At 40.1% G+C, this 16,973-nt stretch overlaps 1 protein-coding gene across 5 annotated transcripts in view; it reads right to left on the bottom strand.

Moving 5' to 3' along the window:
* DPP6 (dipeptidyl peptidase like 6) overlaps positions 1-16,973 on the bottom strand; it is a 559,516-nt gene that overhangs the window by 32,700 nt on the left and 509,843 nt on the right. For all 5 annotated transcript variants that reach the window (XM_061349178.1, XM_061349196.1, XM_061349169.1 and 2 more), the window contains exons 13-16: positions 11,764-11,871; positions 11,099-11,190; positions 9,499-9,546; positions 7,142-7,260 (exon numbers count right to left, since the gene is read on the bottom strand). In XM_061349178.1, the coding sequence (XP_061205162.1) occupies positions 7,142-7,260; positions 9,499-9,546; positions 11,099-11,190; positions 11,764-11,871 (367 nt within the window). The remainder of the gene's footprint in view (positions 1-7,141; positions 7,261-9,498; positions 9,547-11,098; positions 11,191-11,763; positions 11,872-16,973) is intronic.

Below are 16,973 nucleotides of genomic sequence, written 5' to 3'. Positions count from 1 at the left end.
TCAAGCGTACCCAAATCAGCTGGTAATCCCGTGAGAGAATAATACTAAGAGATTTTCTCAAAAAAGACAAAGTCTTTATACAATAATAGCACCTAAATATAGCCACAGTGCTAGAAATAATTCCAAGAATTTTAAGTTTAATCATATTTTTAAAGAAAAATCCATGGGTTTTATGTCCCTGAGCTGATCTATACCAATGGTGATGGTGCTGGATGCTGCCCTTTCAAAGGATGTTCCCACCCACCCAGCTCTTGGCTGAGCTTATCCCAAGCTGTACAGCACTATGCAGCATACAAGGCAGCATTAATTACCCAGTTTTCCCATTTTTCCAGCCACCTCCAGCTTCCTTTAAATGTTCTTTTGCACAGGAGTGCTGGATAGTGGTTTTTAGTAAAAAGACCTTGCCACACTATTAGAAGAAAGCAGGAGAGGTGCTAGTTAGGAATCACTGACTGGGTTTAGAAAGACTGCAGTGACCAACGATATGACCCCTGTTTTGCATCCTGGTTCCAACAAGCATAAATGATGAGCTGATGCTTTCTCCTAAAGCAGCCCTCATTATAAATTAGTGATTTCACATAATAACTTTTGTAGCTTAGACTCACGCACACTAAGAATTTCTGTATGTGGGGCATTTTTCAGAAGTGTTACCATACACTTCAGACTTGCATCATCTGTGTGGGCAGGAGCCTGTGCTGTGACCACATCAGAGGACATAAAAATTTCGACAGGTAAAACAATTGCAAACCATGGGTTTAGACCTCTCCATATTACAAGGCTGAACCTTGCTAAAACATGTTCTGGACTCTGGTGTTAAAATGTGATTAATGGTGAGGTAAAGACAACCTGCCACAAAAAACAGGCAGATGATTTGATAAAATTTGGTAGTGACAGTCTTTTCTGAGTCCAGCAAAAATCTGGAAAGTAAAAGAAATGTACTTTACAATGCTCAGATTAAACACAATAAATGGAAGCAGCAAGTAATGTTCCTCAGTGTTCCCATGTCCAGATGGTGTTTCCATATTCCACCAAGAGGGAGGAAAGAAGATAATTAAATTCTCAAGAAACACTTTGAGGAGCTGATAAGTTTCAAGCTAAATGCTGCCTCTATAAAGAATAAACTTGCATCACGTGTCTTTAAAACCCATAAATACACAGACAGAATGTATTACATGCACAGTGGTATGAGGAATTTGACTCAGATTATCAGTAATTTAGTTCTGTTGCTTCTTCAGTAGCATCAATCACTTTCAAAGAAGATCTTTAAATTGCAAAGGTTTCCTGCTGTGTCTTTTTGCGCCACTTGTTCTCTGTTTTTGGGACTGACCAGGACTTTATCTGGTACCACCTAAGCGCTATAAATCCTGTCTTTGAAGATTTCCCAGGCATCATTCAGCACTGAAGGGCCAGTAGCATAGCTACAGAGCTGTTGTTATTGCTGCTGGCTCAGAGGACATACCTGGGGAAAAGCAGACGTATACCAGATAAATCCCTTTCCTGTTGGTTCTTTAGGTATTTTATCAAACACAGCTCAGTTACAACATATTATTTTGCTCTACATCTACAAAATTGCCAGCTAGGAAAGGCAGAAATGACCTTATTCCTGTTACCTGTGATTACTATCTACAGCATCTAGGCAAGGCTACTAATAACCACAGTGCTAAGAGAGGGCATCCAAATCAGGTGATAATATTGCCTCATTTTTGTTAGAAGAGTCTGTTTTGATTTCTCCAAAGAGAGAGACATCTTTAAAGTCATTTGACCTGCTCAGTACTGACAGTAAAGACTATCAGTCAGCTACAAACACAGGTACTAGCAGAGGTAATCTTCAAAGAGCTAGGATAAACTGTGGCAATTTTATGGTATTTTGATCAAAGCAATCTTACTGTTTCTGGAGAAGAAGGAAGGACTTGAGACCTACAGAAGAAGACAGCGTTCCCAGTTCTGTTACACTGGTGTCTCTCCTCAAAGTGAAAGCTGATTTTTTTCAAAGTGGTCAATGAATGAAAGGATAATATACAGTCCAGAGGCAAAGGCACTTCTCTATCACCAGTCACCACGCAAGCATGAGACAATAGTTTTCTCTTAGTCCTCATTACAGTCTTCTCTCATCTGTGTAACTACCAATTTTCTTTGTGTCATACCTAAAAAATGATTAATCCCTTCCTGATAATGCATGATTATGGGGAACTTTAATTAGCAGGCTGGTAGGAATTCCATGAACAACACTCTCCCTTATAATTTTCATCATGTATTAAATGGCATTAATTGCATTAATGTATGCAGGTGCCAGAGGTCTTCCTTTATATTCCTCTTGTCTGAGCTAGAAAACATTAACCCTTTGTGGGGAACCATACACCTCTGCAACTGTACTGAGCTGGTCAAGATCAGCTTATAGCTGAGGTCAGTTGATGGAGGCTGAACAACTAATGTAAAGGATGCTATGATGCCACTGTCTGTAATAGCAGGGACTTGAACTATGGGATCCAGAAAATCTTTGCCAGTTCTGAACAACTTCACAGATCTTTTATGAGAGTGAAGACATTGTACGCAAACCTGCCACGTGGAGTGTGAGAGTACACATTAGCCTGCAACAGAAATGGTTGCATATCCTCTCTTCTCTCTTGAACAACCTCATTAGGATTCAAGTTTTGATAGTGCTGGCAGGTTACACTTGGAATTGAGGGAAGGAGTCATTGAAGACAACATGCATCTGTTTAAAATGGAAATACTAAAGCACTACACAGCTCACTATAGTGGTAGCTGTTGATAAGGCTTCAGCCTTCTGAGGAGAAGAAGCCATCACCTAAAAATGGTCCTCAGTGTTTTACTGGCTCGGTGTCATTCAGCCTTGCACTGTGCATATCTGAGTCCTACTAAAGAAACAGGAACAAATTGCTTTCCACAGCCAAAACTTGTATTTTCTTACCCTTTTCTCCATGCAATTGATTTTTACATCCTATTCAAGATGAGAAAATCTCAACCTCAATTAAATTTATTTACAAAGTAGCAAAATCTTCCATCCAGATCTTCTTTCTGTTTTTCTTAGAGAGAATCACTGACAGTTTCTGTGCTGGTTTATGAGAAGAGGCAGAAGTGTAAGCCCATATTTTATGATGAGAATGACAATAGGAGTGACCTTGCTCTAGCACATATTGCTTTTTCAACAGTGTCTAGAGGAGATAATCTAACAGTAGTCTGCAAGGCATCATGTTTCCTTAGATCCTGCAACAATAATTCAATCATGAGCATATAAAATTAGATGAAAAATAAGGTAACTAGCCTTCTGGGACTGAGTGGTTGCAATAAATATTGCCTCCTGACATAAGAATTACATTGTCCTCTTGAAAGAGAGGTTACCTTTTATTATATCATACTTCTTCCATTTCAGTCTGTGCCAGGTAGCACTGCTGTTAAGCATAGTCTGCAGGACAGCAAAAAGTTCTTTAAGATAATTACATGCTGCCCCTAAGGTACCAAAGCAGTGAGTAGAAAACTTCCAACTCTTCACCTTTGGGATATATTTTTTTTAACTGAAGATATATTTTTTCCCTTTTCATTGCCTTTAATTGAAGTACCACAGAGTACTTTATAAGCATCAGTTGCTTAATCAAATCTTACAAAGCTTGCCATCCATTTTAGAGAAGTTAAGCTGAGCCACAGTTGTGTCTGTGTTTCTAAACTCAGTGAAGTTTGCAACTGGAGGTCACAAGCTAGTTAGCAAAGAGGGATAGAGTGAAATTGAAGTATAGTGGAAGTTACTGTCTAAGTGTCTTGGTCTGACATAAAGTCATATGCAAGTCACGCTACAAACACACTTCTATAGGCAATCACAGAGTACAAAGCAAGAGCTGGTGCTTTTATACAATGTAGATGGAGAAGAAAGTACCAAACAGCAGTAGGTAGTCTGCCACTTTCTGGTCATTAACATCTATTCCAACAATGATTTGGTGGGGGAAGCAGATGTTGGAACTCTTGGCATAAGCCCTTGGGTAACAGATGTTTGTAAGTAAATACTTGTGTGTTCTGGTGGGCTTCTGCTGCTCTACCTGCTTGATCAACTTGCAGGGTAAGAAGGACTCCTTGGGGTATCCTCATTCAAGTAACTTTTCCATCTATTTGTTATATGTGTATATGAATAAATAGGATTTCCTGCTTATCAAAAAGATGCTAGAGCATGGCTGCTTATAAGGAATAAAATAATATCCTGGGAAAGTGAGCCAAGGCCAAGCCCTAGTTAAGCACCTGTGGAGGTGTGGAAAAAGAAGTCTCCTATTAGAGGATCCAAAGTGATTCTCCATCAGATCACAATAGCTCTGCCCTGGCTGTATGCCCAAAGTCTGACAGGATGGGTACTTTTATCCAGAAGTCTGCACTTCGGCCAGAACAGATGTTTCCACTGACCTCAACCTCATCAGGTATACCAGGAACCAAAGACAGCTGACTGTTGTAAGCGTACCAAAGCAGATACCTGAAGTTAGACACATCCTACTCAAAAAATGCTAAAAAGAAATGTTCCTGTAAACTGCCTGAAAGCAAAAAAGTTGAAAGTCTTATTTTCAGTTATCACACAGTATCACAGTATGTTAGAGATTGGAAGGGACCTCAAAGGATCATCTAGTCCAATCCCCCTGCCAGAGCAGGAACACCTAGATAAGGTTACACAGGAACGTGTCCAGGCGGGTTTTGAATGTCTCCAGAGAAGGAGACTCCACAACCTCCCTGGGCAGCCTGTTCCAGTGTTCCATCACCCTCACTGAGAAGAATTTTCTTCTCAAGTTTAAGTGGAACCTCTTGTGTTCCAGTTTGTACCCATTGCCCCTTGTCCTATCATTGTTTGCCACTGAGAAGAGCCTGGCTCCATCCTCGTGACACTCTCCCTTTATATATTTATATACACTAATAAGGTCACCCCTCAGTCTCCTCTTCTCCAAACTATAGAGACCCAGCTCCCTCAGTCTTTCCTCATAAGGGAGATGCTCCACTCCCTTAATCATCTTAGTTGCCCTGCGCTGGACTCTCTCCAGCAGGTCCCTGTCCTTCTTAAACTGAAGGGCCCAGAACTGGACACAATATTCCAGATGCGGTCTCACCAGGGCAGAGCAGAGGGGAAGGAGGACCTCTCTCGACCTACTAACCATCCCCCTTCTAATACACCCCAGGATGCCATTGGCCTTCTTGGCCAGAACGGCACAGTGTCGGCTCATGGTCACCCTGTCGTCCACTAGGACCCCCAGGTCCCTCTCCCCTACACTGCTCTCTAACAGGTTGTTCCCCAACCTATACTGGAACTGGAACTTTACAGTTATGTAAATAAGGAATAATTCCACCAAATGCAACTGACTGGTATTTTCATAAAATCATTGAAAATGGAAATCCTAGCAAGATCTCTATTTGCTCATGGATATGTATTTTGCAAAGGTATCAGAATGGAGGCATTGACATAAACTCCATAGTTCAAGCTGGACTGTATTTGTGCTACACTGAGATTACAGTTTGAGAATTTAGTCCTGTATAATGAAAATTCAGACAAAGATACATTCAGCAAACCCAGATCTGTAAACAGATCTAACTTTAATGACTTCATAATGGAGGTCTTGTTTACAACAGCTAAAAATCTGGCCTACAGCTTGTTATGCAAAATCATTATCTAGTGTACTTGTATTAATGTACACACTAACAAAACCTCACTAATCTCTTCAGGTATCACTGCAGGTTTTTGTGAATAAGATACAATGCAATCCAAATATATCACCTCCTAAATGCTGATAAGACTGTAGGAATTTTAATCTTGTTATTCACAATGCTTCTAATCACCTTGGTACAAAGAAAAGAATACCATCCCTAATAGCCACTAACACCTTTTCTTCATATGAAAACAAGCAGAGAAAAATACACAGGGCTTTTCTTTTAAAGAGAAAAAAACCTTTCATAAGCATAAGAACATTTACAACAAAACTGAATGTTTATTGAGAAATGACACTTCTCTGCATATGTCTGCCATAACTATAGATTCAAAGATACACAGTAGTCCATTAAGTTTATTAGTCCATTTTACAGTTAATGCTACCTCTCTGTATTGTGTTACCAGGTATTTTTTAGAATATCTATAACTGCATCCCAAATACCATTCACCTTCTTGGGACAGAACATGTATTTACAAATTTCCATGTTCAGACGTTTTGCTTAGTATTGTGTTAACCATTCTCTTTTTCCAATCTACTTTGATTATCCTGGTTATATCACATTTTACCATTTCAAATACTTCCTTATCCTTCTGTTTATCACAAAAGTTACTGGCACCAATGAGTACTTGCCAGTCAGAGAAGAGGCAGTCCAGACATTCCAAACAGACCACTGATGTTCAGTGAGACACTACTTAGTTGCTTAATGACAGTGTACACTCTTCTTTGTCACACACATTTGTTTTCTACTGAGCTGTTGAAAATTAGGCACTTCGTGCTTGCTTGATGCTTTGCAACACTTGTTTTAGAGGGCAGGCAGGCATTTGGGCAGCTTCAATCATAGTGAACAACTGATGTGTATGTACTGTGTGTGCAATTTAGGATAATTAAATAGAACTAAATTACATAGGATTAAATGCTATGGAGCTCTTTGTTTAGTTTTAACAGCTGGAGAAAGCTGATTTTTGTGACTTTTTTAGAATGTTCTCTATTCTTAGGCTTTTGGATACTATAAGGCATTTTGAACATAGAAAATCTCTTTTGGACCTGTAGATCACTCCATGTTAAGGCAAATTTATGATGAAAGAGCAGTGAAAAACTAGATATTCTGCACTTGCATTGTACATTAGTTAGCTTTCTGCTAAATGCTTTCTGCGAAATGCCATGATCTTGGAAAACTGTCTTTTCATCGTAACTTTGTATACCCCTGTTCACAGTCCTGGTACAAGTTGATGCATTTGGACCTCGGTCCCAGACACCTCAGTTAATCCCAGCTTGTCTTCTCGCACAAACCTTCTGATGTTTTATGTCATCTAGATTTTACTGGTACTTTAACTTAAGGATGCTTGGCCAGTCTTTCAAAGCTGCCCACAGGTACACAGGATATCCGAGATATCAATGCTGCCTCTAAATCCTGTCCTTAGGCACAACAACTGCAATAACAAAATCCAACATACCTTCACATGTCAGTAGGAAGTATTCCAGGTTGCGACTGAAGGATGCACTGAAATAAGTACAGTTTTCAATCAGGTCACAAGACAGACACCGTCTGTTGAAGTTCCCATTTGTGCTTGCACTGAAAAAGTTAATACAAGTCCATGAAGGTCACTGAGCAAATGTTATCTGAAAATAACATTACTTAAACCTTCCTGTCATTAGAACAAGGACATAAATATAATGTGTCCAGCATTAGCAAGAGACTAAGCATTTCCATTTGGTTGACTTTAAATCACAGTAATGGCTCTTTTTTTAAATTTTGCCTGAATGGAGAATATATAACAGGATACTGATGTCTTTTTTTGGGGGGGGGGGGTTTAGTTTTTTTTTTTTTTTGGTTGTTTTTTTGTTCAAGGTCAGGTGGTTATGAAGGAAGTTATAGTTTTTAAAAGAAAATAGTGGTTGAAATTCCACAGGAGGAAGTCACAGTTTGGTGAATGAAGGCATGAAACAATGGAGCAGTATTTCTACACCTACTTAACATTATAACAAACAACAAAGGGCTGGAATTGCTTTCTTTAAGTTAAGTTTCTTACTGGTTGTCACAGAATCACAGAATAGTTAGGGTTGGAAAGGACTTTAAGTTCATGCAGTTCCCCTGGTGTGATTTGCTACAGCTGCCTCAGAGGCCAGAGCCCTTTTTTGGGGTCTAAATAGTTGCCCTTATAACATCCAGGTGGAAAGGAAAGATGACACTTCGGGATGCGTTTCTTAATAAGGTAATGTAGTGTGTCCATATGCTCAGAAGTGTTTTGTAAGAATCTACTATGTATCAAAGAATGAATTACAGATCATTAGCAAATATTACTAAATAGCATTTTGCATTGTCACAGCATTTTAAAACTTCAAAATGCTTCAAAAATGGAAGCTTAAAAATGCTTAAAAATTCCATAATTAATGGATCTTTCCAGCATGACTGTAAAGCAGATGAGTGTTTTTTTGCTAACATTTCAAGGTAGAAGGAGATGAGGCTGAGCACATTGTTTAGGGCCACAAAGACTGACCTGAGTAGCCCTTGAATTCTTGTTTAGGCTCAGATCATGATTTAAATACAATTTGAAGCTACTAAATGAGACACAAAAAGGGATAAAAACCCCCCCAAAAACAGATCTTCATCTGATATAAGCTGTCAGAGCTCCAGTGGTGCTCTGTCAATGTCCATATGCCAAGGTTGCTGCTGAGCTGACGCCCTTGGGCTGGGATGAGAGACAGTTGAACTACCCAGCACAGGAAATCAGATACCTGAAGTACGGCCAAGATCACTGTGTAATCAAAGTACGGTCAAGGACATTGACATTTTGGGGAGGTGAGGTTAATGAGCACCAGGGTGAGCTGCATGTCAAGATGGGTGAGGGGTTGGAAGCACTTTGACTCATGGCAGCAGCTCTTGAACGGCTGTGTCCGGACACAGCTTTGAAAACGAGATTTTCTTATTTGAATAGAAATGAATGGTCAAAATATATATATATTTTTTTCTTAAGAAAATAAACACTGAGCTGAGCTACTCAAAAAAGCATGGAATTAAACAGACATAGACATCTCAAAAGGAAAAATTATTCAATTACAGGTGATTTAGTTCATTCTAGTTTCCTTCCCATGGAGGGAAAAGGGGATGACATCATGTTAGAGAAGGAAAACACACTGACTGTCCCTTATCAACTGATGCTATCACAAGCTCTGCCCTTCAACGAAGATGTTGCGATAACAGGAGGGTGATTGAGAAGAAAAACAGGGCAATTGGAATAATGATTCCAAAATGAACATTTAAAAGTTTGGGTTTCTTCTCCTTTGTAATCTGCTCCCACAATACTTCCCTATAGCTACACTACCTACAGCTTACTACAAACCTACGTTTTAACCGTCACACAGATAGGGAGGATACTAAAGGGATTGTGAAAAACATTTGCAAACATAACATGTTGTTATTTCTTTTCAAGATCGTGAAGATGCGAAGTGTGATCGAATTTCTGTTAAAACTGCTACCCGAAAGTATAGAACCAGTTTCTATCATTAGTTTATGTCATTCCAAATTCTTTCGAGTGTTAAGCAGTTCTGTTGGAAAGTTTTGTGACAGTTTATCAATCTTGGTACCAATTTAAAATTTGCATTAAAATGAAAAATTGCTAAGTGTAAAACATTTCCAAATGTCAAGCATTTTGTTCACTACTGTTATGCCATTTTTCCTATTCCAGTGACATATTGCAAGATCTTGCAATGCCTTTAAAGACAAATATATAAGAATCTGTTTCTATTGGAATTGCTCATGTAAAATTGAAAAAATGGGACATTCTGCATGTGAAGTTAGTAAAGCCCATACCTGTATAAGTGTCGCCTCCTTGGCAAATCTTCTGTGCTGTGGAAATAACTGGGGGGAAAAGAAACCCGAAAGGCAAGTGTATAATTAAAAAGGTATTTTACAAGTATCTTATACAACATGTTCCTTTAAATCACCATTTTCCTGATCATGTAAAGGCAAAGAAAGTTTAAGCTGAGTTAGAAAAAACATAGACGGGAACACAGAGGCTCAAGCAAGGACGTCATAGGCTGCACTGCAGTTAAAACAAGCATGGGAATTTTTGGGTCATAGGCAGATCAAAAAGGATCAAGTGATTAAATGAAAGACCTTCACATTTTTACCTCAGGATTTCTGTCTCAGAATATCCTTTAAATACATTTCCTTTTTTTTCTCTAGAACCAGTTTTTACTTATCTGACCACTTTTTACTCTTTGCCCAGATAGATAGCTAATTGGGGTCCAATGCAAAACCCAAGGAAAGGTCTTCTTTGAAAAAGGGATTTGGATTTTCAGGTAAGACAGAGTATGAAGTTGAAGAATTTTTTACTGTCCTTGATTTGTGGTGAGACTGTGGTGAACTGCTTTTCTGGCTAAACAGCAAATGCCCTATTGTGTGGTGACAGCTTCTCAAAGTAACAGAGAGGTGCTCCTGGAGGTGGCTGACTCAGGCTGGTGTGCAGGATCCAGACTGATCCCCAGATGCATTTCATGTGAGTAATGACAGACCACAGGAGCAAATGTAGCATCCATGGGTAGAATAAAATGTCAGTACATTTAGCCTGGCTGATGAGTTGCACTTGTTTAGATGTACATCTTGATTCCTCAAATTGTATGTGGCATTTGCTGCTTGACTAGCCAGTTAAAATGCAAATAAGACTTTGATGCTTGTTTGCCATATAGGTCTGCCATGTGCTAAAGACCCTTATATCGTACTGAAGTTATTGGCAATTGAGGGCATTTAAAAACCCTGAAGGAACATTGTGCTCTTAGTGATAATTTAAAGTTTATAATATTCCAGAGACTTTTAACTCAGCTGCTCAGTGATGTCAAGAAAGAGAGATGTGGGAGCCTTGTATCCACCTGAAACTTTGACTGGAATTTTCATGGTATTAGATTCCAGAAAGCCTTTCAAATCTTTTCTTATGTAAGTTCTTGAAACGTATTTTTAAAAGAAAACATTTACAGAAGGTATTTTACAAGCATAAAGGGGAACTGTGAAGAAGGGTTGGGTTTTTTTTGCATTCTACATAAATACTTCCTTCCTAATCCATTGACATTTTTGCAGGTCAAGAAAAGATTCTTTCTAAAACTATCTAGGTGGTCAATGAAAACAGACTTCTTTCCTTCAGAGGCTGATATCAGAAGTTGCAGCAGGAGAAATCACTCATCTACACAAATGCATTTAGTAGTCACAGAAAGAGAGGTTTGAACTATACAGAGAAAATCAAATAAAACAAAATACATTAATGGTACAAGAGGTTAAGATAACATGGGGACAGCTTCTCATGCTCTCTTACCTCCACCTCCTTATGCTGATATATTTCAGATGCATGCACAACACCATTGTAACAAACAAGGGCTAAACAAAGGAAGACTGATTTGCCAGGGCAAAGTTTACTTACATTTTATGCCTCTTTTCATCATATGCCAATATCTTTGTCACATCCCAATCGCCAGATGTAATAGACTGTATGTTGTCACTGCTACTATTTGGCTGCCAGAAAGAGAATAGAATTAGATTTCTTTGTTCTTGAAAGAAAATACCTGAGCAAAGCTTCTCTTCCAGAAAAGGGTGCTCTTTTGATTCCATTGCCTATTAAACATAAACCATGCATCTGCAATTTCCACCCCTTCCCGCTGCTCTTTCTGTGAATCTGCAGAAGTAATAGAGTCAAAATCATCTTAACTATAACTCCACTGAAGATAATAGGATGAATCCAGCACAGAACAGCTTCAAACCCCTTCCTCTAATTCAGTGTGCTGAAAACCTCCTGATGAATCCATTATGGCAGTGCAGGAATTTACTTATTTACGTACAAGTGAAGAGGCATTATAAAAACAAAACAAAGCATTTATATTGTTTGGAAAGGGACAGTTGATTGACTTTTTTCATCTGTGTAGCTCATTTGGAAATTCTTGTTATCATATGCCCAAAAAAGCATCACTGAAGGTTTTCTTTTATGCCCCAGATCCACATTCCACATTTCCACCAGTACAAGCACAATTACTACTTTTTACTGCTTTTTGCTTTTGGTGAGATCCAAAGCAGTGATAGCACATGAGTCACCTGTGATGATGACATGGTGATGTGGTAGAACTTCCCTCGTCCTCCCTGGGGAATGGCTCGGACAAAGAAAAACTTCCGACCATCCTTGGAAAAAATCGGCTCTTCATTCTGTAAATAGCAAATTAAGTGATGTATTACTATTAATTTATTGTATTTAGAACTGCTCAGCACTGCAAAACCCTGTGAAATTCATCCACCCTGTGAAATAGAGAGTGCTCTTTAACAGCAACCTGAGGTAAGCAAAAAGCTCACTGGAAACTGGAGAAAGTTTTGAAGATTATTGCTTCTTGCTCTTGGGAAAGCAGACACCTTTCAGCTGTGGGAAGACAGGGAGACAGACAGGAAGGATTGTTCCTTGGCTATAAAGTCAGTTCCCATTTGCAAAGCAGAAAGTACACATATACAGCTGACTGCTCAGATCAGTTGGAATAAAGCCTTTAGAAATGGTATGAACCTTGCTGGCACAAGTGTGACAAACCCTGTTTACTCGTCTGGAAGAACTGATTTCTTCCTGGTCTTGAGGAAACACAACTAACAGCATCTAACTGCTGTCTTTCTCTAATCTCTTATTTACTTCAGTAAATTATTTACAAAGGGGAGGACATCTTCCAAAACTGCCTTTGACACAGAGCTCCCAGCTGAACTGATGATTGACTTTTATTGGGCGCTTAGAACTTTCAACCAGAGAGAGAAGAGACTCAGCAGAAGGAAAGCAAACATCACATATGGCATGCAAACACTTCCTGGAAAGGTCTTTGTCTTCTTTTTGTAGAGAAACCCCAAGACACATGGGAAGTCTTTACTATAAGAGATGGTTGAACATCAGATTGCAAGGGAAAGCAGAAGGATGGTCCATATGGTGTGACACAGTAGCACTGTACCAAGGGAAATCCTCTACTCTGAATCTTGAATAGCTGGGACTAAAACAAGAGCTCAACCTGTGCTGAAGCTCTCCTGTGAAATCAGTCTTTTCTGGGGACTGGCTGAACCCCGACATCTCTGGTCCAGCTTTGTGGATCTGTCTATTTCAAGGGCAGTCAACAGGGAAACTGTTGTTCAGCCTTTTCTGTCTCTTCCTTTGGTTCAGTGTTAGTCAAACACCCTGTTTTCTGCTTGGCATGCATCAAGATACCACACTGAACCAGCAAGAACTTGATTGTAAGGGGAGACTTATGGCTAATGCAAACTTCTACAGCAAAGAAATAAACATTTTTATTTCTTATAAGCTAATGTATCATTCTAACTCTGTGTTCCTGTGTTCCCAGTTCTTCACTGATTGTTTTCCACTATTTATCAGATTTATCAACACTGCAGTAGAATCCCAGAATCACAAAATGGTTTGGGTTGGAAGGAACCTTGAAGATCATCTAGTTCCAACCCCACTGCCATGAATAAAGACACCTTTAACTAGACCAGGTTGCTCAAAGTCCCATCTAACACAGGCGTGAAAACTTCCAGGGAGGGGGCATCCACACTTTTCTGGGCAACCTGTGAGTGTCTCACCACCCTCGCAGTAAAGAACGTCTTCCTAATATCTAATCTAGACAGACCCTCTGTAAGGTTAAAGCTGTTCCCCCTTGCCATTTCCCTACATGCCCTTGTAAAAAGTCCCTCTCCAGATTTCTTGTAGGCCTTCTTTAAGCACTGGAAGCTGCTCTAAGGTCTCCCCGGAGTCCTATCTTCTTCAGGCTGAACAAGCCTCCCTCTCTAAGCCTGTCTTATAGGAGAGGTGTTCCAGCCCTTGAAGCATCTTTGTGGTCTCATTTGAGCCCTCTTCAATAGATCCACCTCCTTCTTCTGTTGGGAGCCTCAGAGCTGAATGCAGTGCATCAGGTTGAGTCTCATGAGAGTAGAGCAGAGAGACAATCCTCTCCCTCAACCTGCTGGCCATGCTCTTTTGATGCATCCCAGTATATGGTTGTCTTTCTGGGCAGCAAGCATGCACTGCCAGCTCATGTTGAGCTTATCATCAATCAACACACCCTTCTCCTCAGGGCTGTTCTCAGTCCATTCATCACCCAACCTGTAGCTGTTCTTGGGACTGCCCCAACCCAGGTGCAGGACCTTGCACTTGGCTTTGGCCTTGTTGAACTTCAACAAGTTTACATGGTCCCACCTCTCAAGCATGTCAAGGTCCCTCTGGATGGCATCCCTTTCCTCTAGCGTGTCAACTGCACCACACAGCTTGATGTCATCAGCAAATCTGCTGAAGGTACATTCAACCAGTGCTGCTGACATAGATGTTAAACCAGTGTTCAAACTGTTTTCCTTCTTATTTTCCTGGCTTAGGTTTCAAGTATATTTAAATCCATTCATGGCTTGTTGCAGCTGCATGAAATTATGGTTTCATTTCGTTCTGACATTGTTCTGGAACCTGAAACATGAAACTCTATATTGTTTCCGAATATCTTTCATTACAGGAGAAACCCCGTTGAAAAACAACTGTGATAACTTGGGAGAGCCTTCTGTTCGACAGGTTTTCCTTTACTGAGGTAAATAGCAATGAGTTCAGCTGACATTTCTATATCTGTGCCTACTGCATTATATATTCCAGCAATACATCTCTGCCAGCAAGAGCAGGCATTATGCAGATTAGTTTGAGCTTCATTCAGAGTTATAGGGGAAGGAGGTACATGGCATGGATGACAGATGTGAAGGCTTTAGCACTCGGTTGATGTTATGAGGCAGCCTGTTTGCATATTCCTGTTGCTGGAAAGACAAGTCATTAATAAGCCCAGAACTTGGTTTAGGATCTTGACAGAGATGGTGACTTATCCTGGATGGCAAATGGTGGGGACATCAGGCTTTTGGAACAGGATTTTATACCGTAGGGAGCTACACTGGGCATGTAATTAAAATATTCTGCATGTGATATAAACAGTTTGAGCCGTTGGTTAACTATTAACTGAATCCTAAAACACCAGAATGGAAGAGCTCTCCTTGAAAATAATAGATCACTTTAATGCTGGTACAAGAAAATACTTTTCCTGTGCAGCAGGTAGGGAATTTTTGGAAGCTTTTGCCACAGGAGGCATATGGGAGCAGCTGGTATCAGAAAGTACAAAAAGAGATTGAACAAACTCATGATTCATTAACAGATGCTAAAGGGAATAGACATGGATATAGTCTCAAACGTCTGTAATCATTTTATTGTAGATGGTGGTGAAATATGAGAGGACTGGACTATGGGAAGCAGCCAGCTCACACACTGTCCCTAAATCCCATCTGCTGCTGTGTCTGCTAAAGATAGGGATGGAGCAGAGGAAGCACAGGGGAGGCTCACTGGGGCACTTCTGAAGTCTTTATGGCTCTTCTTGTCTTCTTGCTCAGCTAGATCTCTATTCATACAAATTAATTCTACCCAAACATTCAAGACCAGTTACCAGAAATCCTCTGCTTTGCACAGATGAAGGACAAAGCTGTTCTCATGTCAGCTGCACGCAGCAATAACTCAGTGCTCTTTGACTCAAGCATAAGGAAGAAAAAAAAGTAAGGTAAAACTCTTGAATCATTGATTACACAGCAGCTTAAATTAAGCTTAAATCTGACTAAGTAAGTGTGACTAAGTGTCCCATTTGCCTTTCTGAGTCCTGTGTGAACAGACAGTGGCTGAGTTCAGAAAACAGATCTATCCAGAGCTCTCACCTGCGATGGGCTATTGCCCCCAGGGTGGAGGAGGAAGGATGTTTGGAGCTGAGGACTACCCAGTCATCCTCAGAGCTGAAGGAATAATCACTGTGCAAAGGATGAGCCTGTAGCAACACAGGTCAGCGCAAATGGTCAGGAGAAGAAGAAACCAATGAGGGCCTCAGAAGCTTATTCCAAATTTGGCAGAATAAGTATGAATGAGAGGACAATCCTAAACGCAGTCTGAACTTCTGTAGATTTTAAAGAGGGTCATGAAGTCCTGGAGTAAGGAATAACTTTTTTTAGAAAGGTGGAGTGTATTCAGTTGTGTTTGGAGAGGGATCACTGAGCATCACCAGATCTGCAGCCACCTGAGGAAGATTCCTCTAGTGGAAGAAGGAATGATAAGGTGCATGCAGGATGGTGGGCAGTACGCAAGTGTCTCTGACCTCGAGAATGTGCATGATCAAACGTGCAGTGGGACAAACATTAGAAAGAGAAATTACCTACTTTATGGTCAGTTGGAGTGTGTGAAAGCCACGCGGACCCATAAGTACAGCATCTCCTAAACCACCCACATGTTAACATGGGTCAAACTCTCATATTGCAGCACTGTTGGTTGCAGCTTTGAACTGGTCTGTCTGTGCTGTCATGGTTCAACATGCTGTCTGCCTCCTTCTCCTCTAGATTACACTGCTTCACATGCTTTTGGCTGGACTCCACGTATTTCCTCACAGAAATCAGTGAGAAAGCAGATTCTCTGAAATTTTGTTTTACTATTGACTAACAATTATAATTCCATGAGAATTATGTTCTTCTGGTTCACCCTCAAATTTTAAAAAGAAAATGAATTAATTTGAATAACCCAATCCTAAAGACCCCAGAACTAATAATTTTGTTCTGTAGGTATTTATTCTTTCAGGGAAATGTCCCAATACTGGAAGTGTCACAGTGCCATAGCTCTGATAAACAGGTAGGTGGGACATGAATGCTTTTAATGCTGCATTTTGGTAAACATTTTTGTTGAAATTCATGAAAGTGTTTAAAAATGCATATTGGCTTTACTGTGACGATGAAGTCGTCTCCTCTTCTAGGTACAGGGGAAAGATCTCTTTCCATTCCCTACCACCCTCAGCCCCTGGGGAAATGCTGAGCCTCCCTGGCCCGATGCTCATCTGTGGCTGGGTGTATCACACCAATGGCCATCTCTGAACCCAGGGCACCTGCACCAAAATACATGGCTATCATCTGGAGAGAAGCCCATGCTTGTGGATTTCATTCCCCTCCACTGAATCAAATCAGAACTCTTCATTTATGCACCAAAGCTTCTGTAGCCAGAAGCTGCTTTATTAGCTCTGGCAGATTAATTCGGATATCTGAATTATGGGGCTTTGGGTCCAATTTCTACTGCATCCTTTGTCTTTTGGGCAACATTACGTCAGTTATGGGGTTGTTATATGACCAAAGGGCTTTAAAAGATGAAAATGTCAGTCTTATTTGTAAGGTTCTCTAAACTCTGTTTTTATTTTAAAAGTTTCATTTCATACCATCTATTATCTACATGTAAGAATCATTACTGAGTC

The sequence above is a fragment of the Neopsephotus bourkii genome, unplaced genomic scaffold, assembly GCF_033783945.1.
Source record: "Neopsephotus bourkii isolate Nb327-2 ecotype Australia unplaced genomic scaffold, CSIRO-AGI_Nbou_v1 NB_53, whole genome shotgun sequence".
NCBI classification, from domain to species: Eukaryota; Metazoa; Chordata; class Aves; order Psittaciformes; family Psittacidae; genus Neopsephotus; species Neopsephotus bourkii.
This window is presented reverse-complemented; position numbering and strand designations above follow the sequence as displayed.